Genomic DNA, 21284 nt, shown 5'->3' with positions numbered 1-21284 from the left:
CCATTTCTGTTGCACATTCACCCACACTCATTTGGATATCAGGCTGTAACGGACACCTAAACAATGTGCTTGGAAGTAGTGTGTGTTGAAATCCTGTCCGTGTGTGTGTGTGCGCGCGCGCATGCTGTTTTTAGACCCTCCCCACTCTCCCTCCCCCCCGCTCTTATTGGCCAACTGAGTTTGATAACATTCTACTATTGGTGGAACTACCCATGTGCTTCACTGAAAATCAGAAGATGATTCGTAAAATGCTAACTTATGCCAAGTTGTTGCCACAAAAAAAAAAAAAAAAAAAAAAAAAAATACTAGAAATGTCTGTCACGCCGGAGTACTTTAAGCCCTGGATTCATATACACCACAGTTGATCTTTACTGGTACATTGTTTGCCCGTTATCTATGTATTGAAGTGCACACAACTTGCACTGTAAACTCATCATGAGACATAGCAGTATCATTGCTATTTACCATTACAATGCTGCTCTTTCCTCTTTTATTGTGTTACAACCTGTAATTCAAAATGGATTTTTATTGTGACTCTTTGGTAATGAACCTACACAAAATAGTTTAAATAATAAAGTGAAATAAAAAGAAAAAAACTTTCTTAAAAAAAATACAAAAAATAAAAAACTAAAAAGTGGTGTGTTCATATGTATTCACCTCCTTTGCTATGATGCTCTATGAAAGAGCTAGTGCTACCAATTACCTTTGGAAGTCACATAACTAGTTAAATAAAGTCCACCTGTGCACAGTCTAAGTGTCATGTGATCTCAGTATATACACCTGATCTGAAAGGCCCCAGAGTCTGCTGCACCACTAAGCAATGGGTACCACAAAGCAAACAGCACCATGAAGACCAAGGGGCTCTTCAAACAGGTCGGGGATAAAGTTCGGGAAAGTACCAATCAGGGTTAACTTGTAAAAAACAAGATATATATCTGAAACTTTGAACTTTCACTGTTCAGCATCACATCCATTATTGCAAAATGGGAAAATACGGCACCACAACAAACCTGCCAAGAAAGGGCTGGCATACAAATATTACAGGCAAGAAGGGCATCAATCAGAGAGACAACAAAGAGACCAAAGACAACCCTGAAGGAGCTGAAGAGCTCACCAGCAGAGACTTGAGTATATGTCTACAGAATCAAAAGCCACTGCTCTAAGAAAGAAATAAGAACATCTTTGGAGCTTGCCAAAAGGCAAGAGAGACTCCCTAAACACATGGAAGAAGCTACATATGCATACACCACTTTTCAGATTTTTATTTCTTTAGAATGTTTCCAACACAAGTTTTTTTTCCATCTGATTCTATTCTCCATAGCTCCAAAACACCATGAAAGCAATAAAAACAATAATAATAATCATAATTATGATTATTATTATTAGCATTATTATTACTTTTATTACCTTCATTATAGACAGCTGGAGAGTGACAGGAGATGAGTAGCGAGAGCAGATGACTGAAAACTTAATACACTAACTGATTCTTTAATGAGACTGTGTTTTTTTTAATTGTACTCTGAAAATGATAAAATTGTGAAGGTGACTGTTTTCAGTTATAATGAGAGAGTCAAAACACAGAAATAAAACATTTGAACTGTATTGATTAGAATTTTCAAACAGTTTCAGGCAGTTTACACTCTGTGAGAAACCTTTGAAAACACAATATATGCAGGCAAATGTGCCTCTACATCGCTGTCATGTTCTTCTTTCTTTATGACTCATTTAAATATTTGCATGATTAAGGCAAGAAGTGTACAGCCTTAATTCACTTAATCCTCTCCATACAGATAGACCAGTTTAAGATGACTGTTACATAAATTGCATTAATTATATAAAAAAACCCACCTCTACAGTCATATGATAGCAATTAATTACAAATTATATGACATTAATAATGACACACTGATACATTGAAACAATGTTAATATTAATAGATATGTATTGTGATAATGGTTGTAATATCAACATTACAGACCAAGGGTTGTGTGCTAGTAAATGTGCTTATTAAATGTCAACAAAAGGACCAATAATGTGAAATTGAGGATATATTGAGTGCAATATGCATGCATATTACTTCAAAAACAATGACTTCAGGAAAGCTGCTGTACTGTAATGCAATACAATACACAAGCTCCCTATGGGTTCTCTGACATAGTGATGCCTCCTTCAAGAACATACTGTACTGCAAAACGCCTGCTTCATGTGAGGCTTTCTTATGCCACTTAATGAAATACACAAACAAGAAGAGAACCTAAAGGGGCTCCCCACACAGTCTTGCTAGCTGTGGCATGCCAATGTGTCTAGCTAGTACAATGCTAGCTAATTACAGCTAATGCCTTAACATGTTGTACATTTGCTGTTTGGGAATAAAGACAGATTTCCCGAAGTGAACACAAGGTGAAATAGAGCTTCATGAAGGCAAGGTATCAGATATCTAAACCCTTCAGTGGGGTTCACTGTTCCTGAGTATCAGCACTTGCTTTTTAATGTGAAATGATTTAGACTGCACAACACTGATTAATTTAAACCCAACAGAAATGATTATGCATGCATTCACAACAGTGTTAGTATGACATTATAACAGAATATTACTTCGTGCCAGTGTGTTCGCCATGTTAACATCAAATATCTAGCTTTTGTATTAGTAGATTGTAATAATTACTGTAGATATACTGATACAATAGATTTGATGTAGCTGTGTATTCTCCTGCCAGGGCATTGGCTAGTATCATTTCTGATGCTAGGGTTCTGTTGTGGAGGACAGCCCACAGGATGTGTCTACTGATAGAAAGTTTTATTAATGTTGGATTTTTGTATTGCACATATATTTTTTTAATTCCTTATAAAACAAAGATAATTAGCCCTGTCATGAACAAAAGAGAAGGGTTTGCCAATGACAACAATGGAAGTTATCTTTCTCTTTAAACAGTTATCCACTGATTTACTTCAGTTCCTTTAAATCACCAGTTCCCACTTTTTCTTGTTTTCATCTGTTACCCTGTTTTGACGCAACTACAGTTGTGTCCAGAGTTAGAGTTGCTGTTTGTTGTTGGTGTGGTGTAAGCTATGGAGGGCCACACAACAAAACACACACTTTCACAAACATTCATGTCCAAATTGGAAATTTCAGAAAACATTACATTTGACTTTGAACCCATATTTCCCTTTACTTATGCAACTAAGTGTTTAACTTGGCTGTTTGTGGGCGCCCATTACTGATGATACATCATTACATCATCAGGATTGGTCCTCAACAAGTAGTAGTAAACAAGAACACTGACTGACTGGCTGAATGTAAGAGGCAATCACAAGCATTATTTTTCTATTCAATTACAAACTGTTACATTTTACTATTTCATTTCCTTTTTTTTTTTTGAGATTAAGAGACTAATGGACATTATGTGTTAAAATTCAAACATGAACCAGTGAAATGAGAGTTGAGTTTAAGTCCACAATTCCAATTCAACTGACCATTTTGCCCTAATCTTCATTATTACAGCAATACACTGAGAAGATTAATATTAAAATAGGCACTGATGGCTTTAATAGTGCCATGTCTCCTTTAATTTCAGTCATCCTTAACTTCTTATTCATTCATTCATTCCTGTTTCCTGGAGTGGCCCCTGAATGTGTCCATGAGGTTGAAGGCTCCCAGGTACTGGCCCAGCATGATGCCCTGCTTCATGGGCAGGATGCTGTGAAGAGAATATGACAAAGAAATTAGATGGCTATTAGGATCTTCTAGGTGGTCCTCATGTCTGCAAAAACTCACATTAGTTTAGGTGAGTAAGTTAGTGATGTACTGTACGGTTTTATAATGATGTAGCATCTTTTAAAACGAAGTGTTTTACAGGATATAGCACTCATAAGAAAAATAAGAAACATACATACACAGTTATAACTGGAGTTTTTGGAAGCAGTTTACAGATTTAGCTGATCTAGTGGTAGAGGGGTGAGGGTGTTGGTTAGTGGGGCTGCTGTTTTCTTTTTTTTTTTTCATATTTATAGTCCTCTGAGTAGGGCTTGGTTGTGCTCTTGTCCTTTTGTGTGACAGAGGCTTCTCTGTAATCTGATAAAAGAATGACATTGTTAATAAATGCAGGGACAGGGACGAACGGCAGATTTCTGTGGGCCTACATCAACATTTGATTTTGATTGACAGTGTCACATGATAACCCCAGGAAAGAAGAATGTACTTCACACTGATCAGACTAAGCCTGAGTGGCGGGACCCCTGAATGGGTGATATGAATTGCTTACATAGCTGTAACTGGCAACATACTGAGGGATGTTTTCTTTCCTTGAAATCGTCACAGATTAGGCTAAATTATAGACTATACAGTGCATGAATCCTTCATTTGCAAATGGTTTGCTTGGATTTTTCTGCGTAGTTTGCACAACGGAATGAAAATTACTCCTGATTAGTGCTGTGAGTGCTATACCTTGTTTTGTTCAGAAAAAGGACTTTCCAGTCATCACAATCTCACACGCAAAAAGCCTTATCTGACAGCATGACAGGGGAAATAAAAATACATGAGCTTTACCAATTTGGAGGACTCAATGCACAATATGTCTTTTTTCTGCTGCAAGGGGTCTCTCCATCAAAACAGTAACCAAAGACAGAGTTTAGTGACATAGTGAAGTAGTGTTAGGAGTTGTCATTGTCATTTTATTTTAAAAACAAAATTCATAATGTTTACATTTCTGTATAAATTACTGTCCATAGCCCAAGTCAAAATAAATGCTCCATTGCCTGTCTTAAAAAATACCTGTCATAAAATATATATTTACTCTGAACATTATCTTCAGGATTTAAATTATTTTTGTCTTTAAATAACTAGCATCAACAAGCAAGTCTTTTATGAATCAGTAATTATCCACTGCAGATCACCTTAGTTCATGTTCAGAGACTAACTACTGAACATACTCTCTGTACCCCTCTGTTGGTCTCACAGCTCTGCTGCTGGAGGTTGTGCGTTTTGGAGTCCGTGTCATAGTAGATGTAACAGAAGGTGGATCTACACAGGCTATTCTCACAAACGGTTTGTATGTCTTCCTAGGAAAAGTAATACACCCAAATCTCCACATATCCCATGTACTTTGAGAGGCTGCGATCACATGACCAACACATTGACAGGAATAAAAAAGGAAGCGGTCCTGAGTGCTCTTGTAAGGAGCCAGGTTAGGGTGGAAGATGGGTCACAAAAATGTGGACTTTCTGCCGGGACTTCCCCCAGGAGATGCGTTCATCATTATAAAACAGTACATATATGTGTGCACAAAAGCCAAAAATGGCGTGCGCCAAAAAAAGAGTCTGATTTACAAATCCATGAGATTTGAGTTGGCTTATAATTCTTACAGTTGAAAGGTCCTTATGTAAAAAGTTACGGCTCACTAGCACAAAGCTAGATTAAATGTTTATGATAAAGGGGCTTTATAAGTAGCATGTGATATCACATGAAATTTAATGTGTGAAAGGACTCACTTTATGTATAATAATGATTTCTCTCACATTTAATTTCTAAAATCTGGCTTCAATTCACAAACTCTCCATCTGTGTTGCTGTCTCCAAAGTATTGGTGTGCATGGGACAGAGTTTCTGTACAGGAGGCACATTCTCCCATCAAGTTTGGTTTTTAATATCACAACTTTTTTGTGTGGAAAGTGGCATACGCCTCTTTCAGGCCTTGTTCTGTGCGTACTAAATGGTTATAAATGAGACCCAATGTGTAAAAGATCTCCTCAACAGCTCAAAATTGGCACTTTCAAGGTTTTTCATGGTTCACTGAAATGATTTTATTTTCTTTGTGTGTAAGAGATGAAGATTTAGAAAATAAAATCTCTGCAGCGATCTTAGAAGGCAGTGCAAGGTGCACATTTCTGTCTCTGCATGTTTAACCTTGTGTGGTGCTACAGTCATTAATCTCAACACAATCACTTCAGACTGCCATGACTCTATTCATCAGAGCTTAAAGTTTTCTAACACATGCAGAGAAAGGTAAAGATGTCACTTTGTAGAAACCGGCTGGAATCTCCCTGCTTCTGTGATAGCGTTTTGGGGTCCATGTCATTGGTTCGACAGCCCATTGGTTCGACATCCCATTAGTCCGACTGTCCGCGGTGCTGAACGGCTCGCGGCGGGCGTATGGTGCGCCGCGACCGGCTTGAGGCAGAGCAGGCTCACGGCTTATGTGTTTGTCACTTTCTTTTTCATTTTAACCCACACCATGATCTTTTCCTGACCCTAACCAAGTGTTTTTTGTGCCTAAACCTAACCAGACCTTAACCACAGGGCATCATGATGATTTCGGAACAGACTTCGGAACAATGAGTTTAATATGGTCAGAACAATGGGATGTCGAACCAATGGGCAGTTCCCAGCATTCTGTGCTGCTCTCTACGATCAGCTAATTTTCTGATATTCCTCATTTTAACTGCTAAATATCTACTACACGTTTGAACCCACACTAGACCCCTTTAAGCACCCATGGCTCTCGTCCTCTTCTTGCTTATCCCAGCTGTTGTTTACATGCTATTAGCCTTGTTAGCTACATTAGCTTAGCACTTAGCGCTGGCTTCTCCCTCTCCCGCTCTCTCTTGCTCGGTGTGTCAGATGTTTAGCTATTACTCTGCCTCCTTTGGCCACAGTGGTATATGTAATAAATGTAGTTTATTTGCTGTGTTGAAGACAAGGCTTAGTGAACTGGAAGCGCGGCTCAACATGATGGAAAATCATATAGCTGCGGTAGTTAGCCAGTCCCCCTGGGTGACTATACGAGAGAGGCGTAGTACCAAGGCGAAGTCCATGGTTCACCACCAACCTGTTCACGTTTCTAACTGTTTTTCTCCACTCAGCGACACACCCGCTGAGGAGAAAACTCTGGTCATTGGCAGCTCTATTCTGAGAAACCTGAAGTTGGCAACACCAGCAACCATGCTCAAATGTATACCTGGGGCCAGAATGGGCAACACTGAATCAAATTTAAAACTGCTGGCAAAGGATAAACGTAGTTTCAGTAAGACTGTTATTAACATTGGTGGTTATGACACCTGGTTACGCCAATCGGAGGTCACTAAAATTAATGCTGAGTCGGTGTGTGCATATGCATGTTTAGCCGCATGTGTTCAGGTGGTGTCCACCAAACGATGTGGGCTTCATAGATCATTGATGAACTTTCTGGGGAAAAACTGGTCTGATTAGGAGAGATGGCATTCATCCCACTTTGGATGGAGCTGCTCTCATCTCTAGAAACCTGGCCAAGTTTATTAGTGATTCAAAACCCTGACAACCGAGAGTTGAGACCAGAAATCAGAGTTGCAGTCTTAAAGGCTTCTCTGAGCTTCTAGTGCAATTACCCATCAATCATGTTATAAAAACGGTGTCTGTACCCCGACCACCTAAATTATTTAAATCTAAAGTTAAACAAAGAGTTGTACATAAAAACCTAATAAAAAATAAAATCTTTTCTGTGACAGAAAAACAAAACAGGAGAATTAAATGTGGACTTTAAAACATCAGGTCTCTGTCATCGCAAGTAGTGATGGTGAACAAATTAATATCAGATAATGATATTGATTTACTCTGTCTCACTGAAACCTGGCTGTGTCACCATGAATATTGTAATAAACCTGTGGTGGGAGGAGACGTGCAGGTGCTGCACGCCTTCACACACTTGATGAGCTGAGTGCCTGCAGCTGTGTGACTGAACTGAGACACCGAGTCAAAAGGAGAGTGGCGGGCAGGCTTTCTTTGTTACTGGTGAGAGTTGTTCTGTTCTGTGAGCTTGCACGCTCGTTGGGGGGAGGCGTCGCTCGCAGCTTTTAGTGCTGCCGGCAATGAAGACAGCTGAATAGGGGAGCTGTACCAGAGTCAGGAGGGGGGGATAGTCGCCTCCTGTAGTTAGCCAGGGCCCGGGGTTTAGGAGCATGTACGCTGACCTCCGCTTGCCAGTCCTGTGTTCCAGCGCTTGGCACACCGCCGCCCCGCTACCTGCACCGCCAGCCAACGCTACTTGCCCCAGGGAGTCAGACGGTGCTAACGCTCAGACCCTGGGGGTGGGTCTCGCCAGCTGGGCGAGATAAGTTTTACCACTTACATTCTTTTATGTTTTGCTTTATTGTAGCCTACATGACTATAATATGAGCTCGTTTTAGATTGCAGAGTGAGTCACACTGATGGCACTGTTAACCTGTGGGTGGGGGGACATTTGACACTGGCCACACTGTAGTGGTTTTGGGCCGTTTACACTTTGGTGTGTGTGTTCATCTGTTGCGTGCAGTTTTCTCTGTTTGCTGTGCGGAGTCCTAGAATTGGCTGTGTGTATTCACTCTTAAACTCATGTGTATGTTGCACTGATTATCTGCGTGTGTTTTGCCTGCCCATAGGTGAATCAGTTAGTTTAGTGTCTCGCTGCCCTATCTTCATTCATTCATTCATCTTCTAACCGCTTCATCCTCTTGAGGGTCGCGGGGGGGCTGGAGCCTATCCCAGCTGACATCGGGCGAGAGGCAGGGTACACCCTGGACAGGTCGCAAGACTATCGCAGGGCTGACACATAGAGACAAACAACCACTCACACTCACAGTCACACCTACGGACAATTTAGAGTTATCAATTAACCTAGTCCCCAATCTGCATGTCTTTGGACTGTGGGAGGAAGCCGGAGTGCCCGGAGAGAACCCACGCTGACACGGGGAGAACATGCAAACTCTGCACAGAATCGAACCGGCAACCCTCTTGCTGTGAGGTGAGAGTGCTAACCACCATACCACTGTGCCGCCCCTGCCCTATCTTGTACATTTTAAATAGTGTCTTTAAATAAAGTTTTGCCTATTATTTACACCCTGAGTTGTAGTGTTTGTTGGCCTCTGACAACGCTCGTTCCGGCTCGTTTATTACAATATGTTAGTCTATGTGAATCCACTCCTCCCAGTCATTCCTCAAGGCAGCAGCCGATGAGGCAGAGTTGCAGCCATTTTTGATTCTAGTCTATTAATCACACCTAAACCTAAACTAAATTATAATTCATTTGAAAGCCTTGTCCTAAGTCTTTTACATACGACCTGGAAAACCTCACGGCCACTTCTATTTGTTATAGTGCACTGTGCTATTCAGATAAAAATTCAGAATACAGACCAAGGCCTGTATTCTGAATTTTTATCTGAATAGCACAGTGCACTATAAACTAAACTTAATTAAAAACTCTGAGAATTCAGATAAAAATTCAGAATACAGACCAAGGCCTGTATTCTGAATTTTTATCTGAATTCTCAGAGTTTTTAATCAAGTTTAGTTCTTAAATCAGATAGTTATTATTGTAGGTGATTTTCACTGATTCTTGAGAGTCGGGACAAAACACGTTTTAAAAAACTTTTTTTTAAAAATGCACACTATATTAATTAGAGTTATATGTTTCTGCAGAGAAAGGTCTTAGCTATTTAACCATGTAAAGGAACAGGTTCTAAATAAAAACACATTTTTAACAAATAAACATGTTTCCCTTCAGAACTGGATTTGTGTCAACTCCGTCAGACACACTAAAAAGTATACAATTTTAATTCTTTCATTCCAACAAGAATCTAAAGTTCTGAAGTATGTTGTAATAGTGTTTAGTTACTCTGATATGTAATAAAATACAATATATAAACTTAAGTTGTGATTTCACACTATTCTGAAAACCCAGATTTCTAAATATTTGCATTTTCAAACTTTGTTTTTAATTTCAATATTGTAAAAACAAATTCCTTAAATAAATAAGACATAAGAGGATGTAGATCAGATGGTCATTTATTACAAAAAACAACATAAACTGAAGGAAGAATTTTTTTCCCCAAAAAATTAACAAAAACATACATGTGACGGTGTTGATGAAGATCTGACAGTGTTGAGGAAAAACTGACAGTGTTGACAAAAAATGTGTGTGCATTGCTGATTATTAAACAAATGTGCTTTTTAAACACTACTACTAAAACTACTCCTTGTTATTAGAGTATTGAAGTTACTGTAAAGCAAATTATAATAAATATAATAAACTCGTGATAAAAGCGTCAAATTTGGTACACGTATAGCCAAAGACATACAGAAAAGAATTAGATGTGGAGCCATCATGGATTTTCAATATGGCGGCCATGGCAGCCATTTTCCAAAATGGATGCCAGCCACAACTGTTTTTAGATCAAATTTCATATTAACTATGAATATTGGGGCTGGTCTAAGACATCTGAGGGCTACTGCACCCTTCTGGGCATGCCTACCTGATCCAGGCCAGGCCAGCTATGAACTTGTCTCCTGCCAATGTAAGAAGGGTTGTGTTAGGAAGTGCAAGTGCAAAAAAGCTGCCTTAGAGTGCACAGCTCTCTGTTACTGTGAAGGGGAGTGCTGAATAGACTTTCCCGCACTGGACCTACTTAGACAGTTATTCTTATCACATATTTTGAGTCTTGAATTGCAGCTTCTGAACAATTCTGAAGTTCATAATTTGAATTCAGATTCATAAAAAATATATGAATTGACACAAAGATCATCCAAATCAGACGAGTCTATGCAGCTGTATTGCAACTACCATTTTGTGGGAGTTTGCTGCCATCTTGAAAAATGTCTTATCCAAATGATAGTTCCCAAGTGCTATGTATGGTAGATAAATTCAACTTATATCCTCAATATCACATAATATCCATCGTTAATATGAAAACTGATCTTAAAGCAGTTGTCAATGCATATTAAAAATCCATGATGACTCCATATCTAATTTTTTTCTACATGTCTTTGGTGATGCTTCTATCACATAATATCTATCGTTAATATGAAGTTTGATCTAAAAACAGTTGTCAATGGTGGCCATGTTGAAAATTGGCCGCCATATTGAAAATTCAGGGTGGCTCCACATCTATTTTTTTTCTCTATGTCTTTGGCTATAAGTGTACCAAATTTGACGCTTTTATCACAAAATGCACAATTGTTATGGTAATCTGCACCACTAATTGCACATACACCGTTTCCAACTATCAAAAAAACAATAAGGGAAACCAGGGGCCCTCCTCCCCTACACCACCTTTCCCCCTTTGTCAGTAGTCATCTTCTTTTTAAAGTGGCGTGTGTGTGTGTGTGTGTGTGTGTGTGTGTGTGTGCGTGTGTCTGTGTGTGTGTGTGTGTGTGTGTGTGCGTGCGTGTGTGCGTGTGTGCGGTTAGGTGTGAGTGGGTGGGTGTGTTGGGTGTGTGACTGCCCTGCACTGCCTACTTCATACTGGGTGTGATCTTAAATTGTCTTTCCTTCTCTTGCATAGCATGTTTGCTCTCTTGGTCACTGTTTAATTTTTCTCTTCTCTTTCGTTGGCAGGGTTCAACGCTAAGGTTTTTTTTCACTTGCCCAGTTGGGCAAGTTGGTCAGAGATCTACTTGCCCGAAGTCAGTTTTTACTTGCCCTATAAAAATTGTTTAATTTAAGCGGCTATCAAATAACAAAGACTGCAGTTATTTTTATGTTATGTAATCTTTATTCACACTGTATTTATTAATTAAAACAACATATGTCATGTATTGTAGCTTAATTCCTACACAAAAATGACAGTGTCAGGGCTTAAAATGAAAAATTTGTCAACCGTTCTCTGTCTATAATTTTGCGCCCTACTTGAGCCATGCCCACCTCTATTTATTTTTCACCCCTCTCTCCAGTTGTGCTGTATTAACACCGGGTTTAATATATTTTGCTTCCATCTCTCTGCCCTGCTCTACTCTACTTCAACGCTACTTAGCTCTCTCTCTACTCTACCAGTAGACTACCACATCCACCTGTTGCACAAAACCCACAGCAGTGTTTCCCCTAGGATGGAGTTGTAGCAGCGGAGGTGAAGCACACGCATGAAAAATAATTTTCACATGCATGAAACTTTTTTGTATGCTTGCAAAGCACAGCCTGCTGGGATGTTTCTATGTATCTACTGGCACCAGAAGGGCTCTTTAGGACTAAGTACATACAGTACATGTGTGCACAGTAATGAGCAGGTGAAATGTCTGTCTAGCTTACATATGAGGTGTCTCAAGATTTAGGAACATACAATTGTATTGAATATAATAAAAGTAAAAAGTCACTTGACATGCTGCACTGGAACACATGCTGAGTGCCGTGCTGAGCTGCTGTGCGAGCAGCGTGTTTGTCTGTGCGTAACAGCAGTCTGTTGGTTATTTACACACTGTCCATTTCAATAACTTTGTGTGTGCGATACAGAGAGCAGAAGAGAATTGTTAATGCGTGACCATGTAGAGACAGAAATGACACGATGGCATAACACCATAAATAGTATATTGTTATGTTATTATATGAAGCGTCCGTCGCGCAAAATAATATCAATGGGGGCTGTGGGCAGGACATTGTTACACAGCGTGTGCCTGTGACTTCAGGCAGAGAGACCGCTGCATCAGAGCCGAAGGAGCACGTTTTAAAATACATTTATTTTATCAGTTATTAACTTTTACTATTTTTAGCAACTTGCCCGATCGGGCAAGTGAGTTGTTAGTTTACATGCCCGACCGTGAGTTTTACTTGCCCCGGGCAATTGGGCAGTCCTTATTGTTGAGCCCTGGTTGGTACTCTCTATTTCTTCTCCTTTGCTCCTCAACTGACAATTTCTGTCTAGCCATGCTTTCCTACAATACAAATTGAAATAATGAAAAATGTACTTGAATAAGACGACAGTATCAGATTTTTATTTACTTGACATGATTGACTGACTGATGGATGGATGGATGTAAAATCCTCAAGGTGCAGTATGTAGTTTTCATAACCAGATGTTGTGAAAATCTACACATTGGCTTCTCATCTCTCTCTCTCTCTCTATTTCTGTCTCTACATATATAAATATATATATATTAAAGTGCTGGGAAAGTAACACGTTACACAATAATAAGCAGACCACTGCCTGCCCATTCTCTACAAGTCAGATGTGTATGGTTAAATAATGTAATGCATGCTATGTATGTACATTTATGTGTAAATAAAACCCTGAAATAACATTTTAACCCTTTACTATATTCACAAATAATATTATATTAGCACATTAAGAGCTCATTGGTGGATTTGTCAACTCCGTCAGCTTACAGGTCAACTCCGTCAGACATAGAACCTGACGGAGTTGACGTCTGACGGAGTTGACGTAAGGGCATGTATTTTCCCACCAAAACATGTATTGCACAATGCAGCTAGCTAGTTTTTCCTCAGTTGCTAGCTGTCCCAATAACCTCACTAAAATGCTTAAATTCAATCCACTGCGGTTTAAAAAAAGTATCTTAACAGAAAGATGGTATTGACATGGTCCAGCTGTGACGATAGGAATATTGACATTGTTTGTCTAAAATATCAAAAAATGTAAAACGTACTCAAGCATGTGTGGTAGTGTTACATTCACCACAGGTAGGGAGATGAAAAGGGGTCCTCAGGGATATAGCTGACCATGCTATTTCCTGATTTAATGAGTCTTATGAAAAAATCTGACAGAGTTGACAGAAACTGAGGACACAACTTTGATAGGCAGATTTTTATGGAAAATATTGTTTGACGTTCACTTCATGCATTGTTTTTTATATTTAAATCCTTTCTTTTTTATTTGATATATATGTTTTCATAATTGTAGAGCTATTTTAAAGTTTTTTGGGATGGTCAATATTGTGACCTCTTGCTGAGGACAAGTGCAATAACATGGACCTTCTAACCACAGACCACACATTTAAACAAATTTTCCCCAAAAAGATAAAAAAAAAGTATATTCTAAAAATCACACAGGTATATACAATTCCTTTAGATTTAACTTTGTAAGTATGTCAATCATGATGAATTTCTTCATTTTTGATATAAATTAGACTTTTCTATGTAGGACATATTTTGTCCCGACTCTCAAGAATCAGTGTTTTAATATTCATGTCAACATTGATAATGACTGCCTTGCTACTGCGTTTATGTCATTATTAGACTCCACTGGCTTCAGGGCTTCAGTCAGAGTGTACATAAACCCACTCACTGTTTTAACCACACCTTCTATCTTGTTCCGACATATGGAATTGAAAACTTAATAGTCTTTCCACAGAATCCTTCTTTCTCAGACCATTATTTAATAACTTTTGATTTCTTATTACTCAATTACACGCCACTTGACATAAGCCACTATACTAGATGTTTATCCAATACTGCCATCGACACAAAATGTAATACCATATCCCACGACTTTAAACTCTTCCAAATTGATTACCTTGTTGATGGTGCTGCAGGCTCACTGCAAACAACACTCTGTAGCACATCTTATAAATAAGTAAAAATAAGCTCCATAGTACAACTCCCAATCCCAAAAATTAAAACAAATATTGTGAAAATGTGAAAGAATTGGCATTTAACCAAGCTGGAAGAATCTCATTTAGTCTGGGAAGAACATAAAACATATTGGAGGGCCCTCCGCAATGCCAGAGCAAACTATTACTCAGCGTTAACATAAGAAAATAAGAACAACTCCAGGTTTCTTTTCAGCACTATTGAGCCTTGTATTCCTTTAGTCTTCAGCAGTAATGATTTTATTAGCTTTTTTAATGACACTATTAGGGGCAAAATGCATGACCTCTTGCCCTCAAACAGTACCACTGTGCTGTCAAACACAGGGAACTTAAACAAAGACTGTAAGACCTGATATATATTTGGATTGCTTCTCTCCGATTAACCTTAAACAATTGACCTCAATGATTTCCTCATCTAAATCATCAACGTGTCTCTTAGACCCTATCCCAACTAGGCTACTTAAGAAGTCTTTCCTTTAGTTATATTAGACATGATCAATATGTCTTTATTAACAGGCTATGTACCACAGTCATTTAAGGAAGCTGTAATTAAAGCTCTACTAAAACAAGCCCACCCTGGATCCAGAGGTGTTAACCAACTATAGACCCATATTTAATCTTCCTTTCCTTTAAAAGATCCTTGAGAAAGTAGCCACAAACCAACTGTGTGACTTTCTCCATGACAATATTTTTTTGAGGAATTTTAGTCAGGATTTAGAGTGCATCATAGCACAGAGACAAAACTAGAAAAATTACAAATGGTCTTCTGATTGCATGTGACAAAGCACTCATCTCTGTAGTTGTTTTATTAGGTAGTGCTTAGTGCTGCATTTGACACAATTCACCATCAAATTCTACTACAGAGACTGAAACATTTAATTGGCCTCAAAGGTTCTGTACTAAGATGGTTTAAATTTTATTTATCTGATCAATTTCAGTTCGTTCATATTCATGATGAATCATCTTTGCGTACTGCAACTTTGCATACTAATTTTACTATATTAAAGCTTGTTTTGGAGTTCCAAAAGGTTCTGTGCTTGGGCCAATTCTGTTCACTTTATATATGCTTTCCTTAGGTAACATCATCATGATTATTATTGTCACATACATATACTATCATATGTTAATATATACTTACAACATATGTCACCACAATTACTGTTATTAATATTATAATAGTAATACTAAAATTAATGTAATTGTAACTATTTTCATTAATGCTTGCCCCGCTGCTCTCTCTGGCTCTGTCTCTCTTGGTCTCTCTCTGTCTCAGTTTCGTTCTCTGTCTTTCCCTCTCTTTATGTATCATTTTGTCATGCGGATCACTGCAAATGTATTATGTTGATCTGTTCTATACACATGACATCCATTGCACTTTTGTCCTTCCTGGAAGAGGACAGTTGCTCTGCCTAAGGTTTCTACCATTTCTTTTTCCCCTGTTAAAGTTTTTTTTTGGGGGGGGGGGAGCTTTTCCTTATCCACTGTGAGGGTCCAAAAGACAGAGGGATGTCGTATGCTATTAAGCCCTCTGAGGCAAATTGTGATTTCTGACATTGGGCTTTATAAATAAAATCGAATTGAAGTGAATTGAAAACCTGATAAAACATTAAACAGAAATTATCAAGTATTTGATCAAGTATTATTTGTGGCTCTAACTGGCCTCTACTGGACTGCAGAATTAGTACCAGCATCATAGAAAAAACACAATGTCTCTGAAACAAACTGAAATGATTCAAAGTGAGGAACAGAACATAAACCTAAAGTATCGTTACATTATCAAGGAGACTCATGTTTCTATCAAAATAACCCTGTGGAGGAATCCACAAGAAAAGCACTGGAGCACTCAGATCACTTGTGATGAATTTATTAATGACTAACATTTCGATGCCAACTGCATCTTCATCAGAGTCAAACAGTACAGGTACCAGGTAAGAAGGTTAAATATCCTCCAAGTCACATAGAGACTCTTCTCATTGGTTTACAGAGAGTGGGAGGTAACCAAACAATTAACCAATAGTACTGTGACAGCACTCACACAGCTAGTCAATACCAGAATACACCACCAGTGCAGTAAAACAATCCCATCCAAATATATACAATATATACAATATTTACATTGCATTACAGGAAGCAAGAGAGCTTAAGCTCCTCATTCAGTCCATGTGGTTCAACTGTTTTGAGGGTGTATATCCACCAAGCCTCTCTTTTGAGCAGTTTTTTTTACCATGTCTCCCCCTCTCTGGGATGGGGAGATTTTCTCAATGCCCCAAAATCGCAGTGTTGCTGCAGAACCATGGTTTGCCTTTACATGTCTTGCAATGGCATAGTCCATATTCTGATTTCAGATGGCAGCTTTATGTTCGGCAATACAAGCTTTGAGGGGCGTTTTGTCTGACCCACATAAACCTCACTCATGTTTCTATGTTGATGGGCACTGAGAATAACATTTCAAAAAATACAAAAATACAACCAATGACTCCTCCCACTTTATAACTCCATCACAGTTTTATGAGAAATCTGTGATTCTGTGTTTTTACTGCTAGACCAAGCCACTTAAATTTAGAATGGCTTCTGCATAACTTGGGATTCTGGCAAGACCTGAATTTCCCAGTGGAACAACATATTTGTTAAGTCATTCATTAGAGCCAGAATGATGCCTTCCTGCATCTCTTCCTGTGTTAGCAGCTTTTAAATGACTAACAATGGCAGTCTTCAAAGAGGGAGCAGAGACAAGGCTGGATAATACAACACATTATTAAAAGCTTGAACACAATGGTTTTTATGTAAAATGAACAGAGGTGACAGGCAAGGCACCATCTTCATTTGTGTGGGCTGTGTTCCAGAGGAGAAAAGCTGTCTCATAGAGAATAATGGCTGTGTCTTCAAAGAACAGAAGACTTCTCTAGAATGCTCTCTTATCAAACAAACCTAAGGAGCACAATGACTCAAGTGATGGGAGTGATTCACACTGCCCTCTTTGTGCTAGAGTCATAAGGAGAGTCCCATGTGTTGTTTTATAGATCCAAGTGCAGAAATCATCTTATGATAGGGTTGACATGTGATTCATGAAACATTCCTAATTTGCAGATCACAGCATGGGAATGATAGGGTGTTGATAAATGTGGCTGAAGAGAGACTTAGAATGTAAACTCTGATCTTAGGTCCAATTTAACCTATTGGCTCTTTTTGTCAGCCTAAAAAGTTTCATCAAAGGAGAGGAATGAAATCACTGCGGCGGTCATCAGCGTTACAGTGGACAATCCCAAAGGTTGAAATATTTAATTTATGCATCCATGATATGTGCCAACTGACATCTATATATATTAATATTAGACTATATATATTACATAATATCAATATTGTTATAATATTCATATAAAGGTTATAATCCACCCCTGATAATTTTGCAATGTTGTGATCACAACAATTAGCTCAAATTCAGCCAATCCCTGGGAAATCTGCGTGACTATGCAATTTTGTCCAATCTCCTTAACTGTACCACACATTTGACTATTTAAAACGAGTGAAAATATAATTTCATTGTAGAGCTGCTTGCAGCTTATTGATTTGCCTCTTGCTCTCTTTCTCTGCAGGACCGGAGCTATGTGCCTGGGACAGAGTCATACATACAGTGACAGGGCCAACTGTAAGCATCACATATCTTACATGGTTTGCAAGTAAGCCAATGTTCATTAGGTTTAATAACAGAGTGGAGCCCTTTTGGTGTCGCTGTGAGCTTAATGGCTTGGTGTCACCGCTGCAAGGCTTCAGCCCAGGCAGAAGGATGAGATCATGATGTGTTGTGTTAACTTGTGTCCCAGATAGATTCTAACTCTGAGGGAAACCCTGAATGCTCAAATACTAAGCTCAAAATCTGAGACAGCGTCACAACTATTTTTTTTAACAATTTTCTCTTGCCCCCGAAATTCCTATTTTATTTCTAAAGTGGCTATAAAAATTGCAACATGCATCATAATTTGCTGCTGTAGAAGTATAAAGAAGAAATCCTGGAGTAACTGCCATATGTTGACACAATCCCAAAACCATGCCCCTAAAGGTGACAGAAAACAAAACAGGCCCAGGGCCTTTCTCACTATAATCAGCAAGTTGAACTCAGGAGTCCAAACTTATAAGAGTGGCAGGACACAGTCCACTCAATATGTTGATATCAGCAGCTCACCTTGGCTTCAACACACCTGTAACACTCACTGTAATGTATACACAAGAGCATTTTGCCTCTGATCCTTTATAGCATATTCATTCATTTGTATTGAAGTGTGGTGAATGGTGAGTGTACACAAGGTCCACTGTCTTACAAACATAATTTGTCAGCGACAAACAATAGATTTCAACTGACACCAAAGCTTACCCCACAAAAAGAATGACACCAGCAACATCCAAGCTTCAGGTAAATAGCCAAAAGGCTGCTGAGATAGGACTGTTCTCTAGAGATGGGACTAACTCATTGTCTTGCAAGTCACAAGTTAGTCTAAAGTCTTTGATATGGTGTAGTTACAGTTTTTCTTGATTGTTCACACACATTTTCTGAAAACATGCCTCATACTCTCAGAACTCTACACACAAATCAAAAAACACACACAAAATGGGCAAAACCCCTCAATTCTCCTGCAAAATGAAACTTTACATTCAAAACAATGTTATTTCCTCTCAAAATGGTATTGTGTTTTCAAATGACACACACAAACCATCATATGAATAGACATTTATAAGAACTTCGTCCTCACTCCTCTGCCTCTGTTTCCAATGTTGGCATCCATTGCTCCAAAACAGAAGAGCTCACCTGTTGCCCTTTTATGCTAAAGCTCTGATTGCTAATTGTAAAACTGTGTGACAGGTGTTTGCCCATTTGATGAGTCAGTGTGCACAGAAGGGCAATTAACTTTAGAATTTTGAATGACAGTGTGTTCTTTGTGAAAACAAGAGCTTTTCTTCATGAAAATTGTGAAAAAAATGTGTTTTAGAACTGCAATTTGAATGTAAAGCAGGAATTGTGCTTGTAGTTTAGCAGAATTGGTTCAGGGGGTTGGTGCATGAGTTACATGTTGTGGTCATTGTGTCTCAAGTACCAGTATTTGTGTGTAAACAATTGAGAAAAACTGTAACTGCAGATGCAGTCATATATCTGAGCTTCTGTATGTATTTTAGGCATTTCTTTTTGAGGCTTTGCATGTAATTGTTGTTTACTTTCCTCAAGGTTCCCACACTGTTGGTGCATCCACAGGGAGAGCCCTGTGTTTAACGAAGAAGAAAGGAATAAGGTGATGGCCATACTTGTCAAGCAAGAGCTCGCTTGCCCTGCTAGTGGGAGCTCACAACTCCTAAAACATCTAAGCAAATTTTATAATTAGCAAATTAGCAAAATTAGCAAGCACTATTTTGGATAAATCAACAATACAGATGAAGTGTAAACAGTTACAATATACCTAACATGTGGGACTGGCTCTCTTAACAACACTAACAACCATCGCTAAATGATGTTTACCTTCAGGACTATGGAGCTACATTAGGGTCAAATGTTTTGTACTTGAAAAAATAAAATTTGAAACTGAAAATTCATGTGTTGATCTTGAATTTTGAAAAATACAACAATGTATTCAAAATAAAAATAAGTGTATGAAACGTTTTTTCAGGTTAAATATAATTTTGATTCACTTTGGTAATTCTTTTGAATGAATAATTTATTTTCACTTTTCACTTCCATATATATTTTAACATTTGAGGTCTTATTTTTTTCAGTTGCATGTTTTATCTTTTCAGATTCAGATCTTAGTTTTTACAGTTTCAAATCTTATTTTTCACTTTCAAATCTTTTTTTCACTTTCAGATCTTTTTTTTTTTCAGTTTCATCTGTTTTTTGAGTTTCAGACTTTTGACCCTGATGTGGCATGGGGGGCGTGGCATCAACTGAGAGGGGCGTGGAATCATGAGTGACAGTGCCTTCAGGGAACGTAGGAACTAAAAAAATTCTGACTCAACACCATATTCATGTGATTGGCAGTGTAAAAATTGATGCCAGTGACAAACTTCCATTTAGAAATCTGTTTTAGACAGTACTGAGCACCAATTGCGGTATAACAGCGATAAATTATGCCAGATTTTGCAGTTCAACAGCCACATTTTAAGTGCTGATATGTCCGATTTCCATATAGCACTGTGAACGCAGCGTAGTGTTCACTTCGCTTGCGATGATGGCGTCCAGGCGGTCGGATCAATCTGCTGGAGCCCATACATCCAGCAGACAGATGAGAAATGTTAACTAAGTTTTGGGAAATCATAACAAATATAAGGGGTTGTTTTTGTGACAACATACATTTTTTTTGTGACGTCTTTTAAGTGGCGAATTTGTCAGAGCTGGAATGTGTGATTGTCCACAACTCCATCGCCACAGCCCTGTTGATGCTTCCTCATCCAGTAAACGTGTCCCCTGGATGAAACCTTGAGCTTGGGGAAAAGGAAACAATCCTAAAACACCTCCCTACTCACCTGACCTGGCTCCAGTTGATTTTTGTGGCACCAGGTGAGTAGGGAGGTGTTTAGGATTGTTTCCTTTTCCCCAAGCTAAGGTTTCATCCAGGGGACACGTCTGGATGTAGAAGCATCAACAGGGCCGTGACGATGGAGCTGTGAAAATGTATGTTGTCTCAAAAACGACCCCTTAATATTTGTTATGATTTCCCAAAGCTTAGTTAACATTTCTCACCTGTGTGCTGGATGTATGGGCTCCAGCAGATTGACCCGACCGCCTTGACGCCATCATCACAAGCGGACACTATGCTGCGTTCACAGTGCTATGTGGAAATCGGACATATCAGCACTTAAAATGTGGCTGTTGATCTACAAAATCTGGCATAATTTATCACTCTTATACCGCAATTGGTGCTCAGTACTGTCTAAAACAGATTTATAAATGGAAGTTTGTCACTGGCATCAATTTTTACAGTGCCAGT

The 21284-nt window shown here is 38.7% G+C and overlaps 1 protein-coding gene across 3 annotated transcripts in view; it reads right to left on the bottom strand.

Moving 5' to 3' along the window:
- Window positions 1-1584: 1584 nt before the first annotated feature.
- Window positions 1585-21284, bottom strand: part of LOC117272043 (epidermal retinol dehydrogenase 2-like) — a 202936-nt gene continuing 183236 nt past the window's right edge. For all 3 annotated transcript variants that reach the window (XM_078172861.1, XM_078172863.1, XM_033650749.2), the window contains one exon: window positions 1585-3698. In XM_078172861.1, coding sequence (XP_078028987.1) covers window positions 3602-3698 — 97 coding nt within the window. In that variant the 3' untranslated portion in view covers window positions 1585-3601. The remainder of the gene's footprint in view (window positions 3699-21284) is intronic.

Source organism: Epinephelus lanceolatus, chromosome 12 (genome assembly GCF_041903045.1).
Source record: "Epinephelus lanceolatus isolate andai-2023 chromosome 12, ASM4190304v1, whole genome shotgun sequence".
In the NCBI taxonomy this organism is placed as follows: Eukaryota; Metazoa; Chordata; class Actinopteri; order Perciformes; family Serranidae; genus Epinephelus; species Epinephelus lanceolatus.
This window is presented reverse-complemented; position numbering and strand designations above follow the sequence as displayed.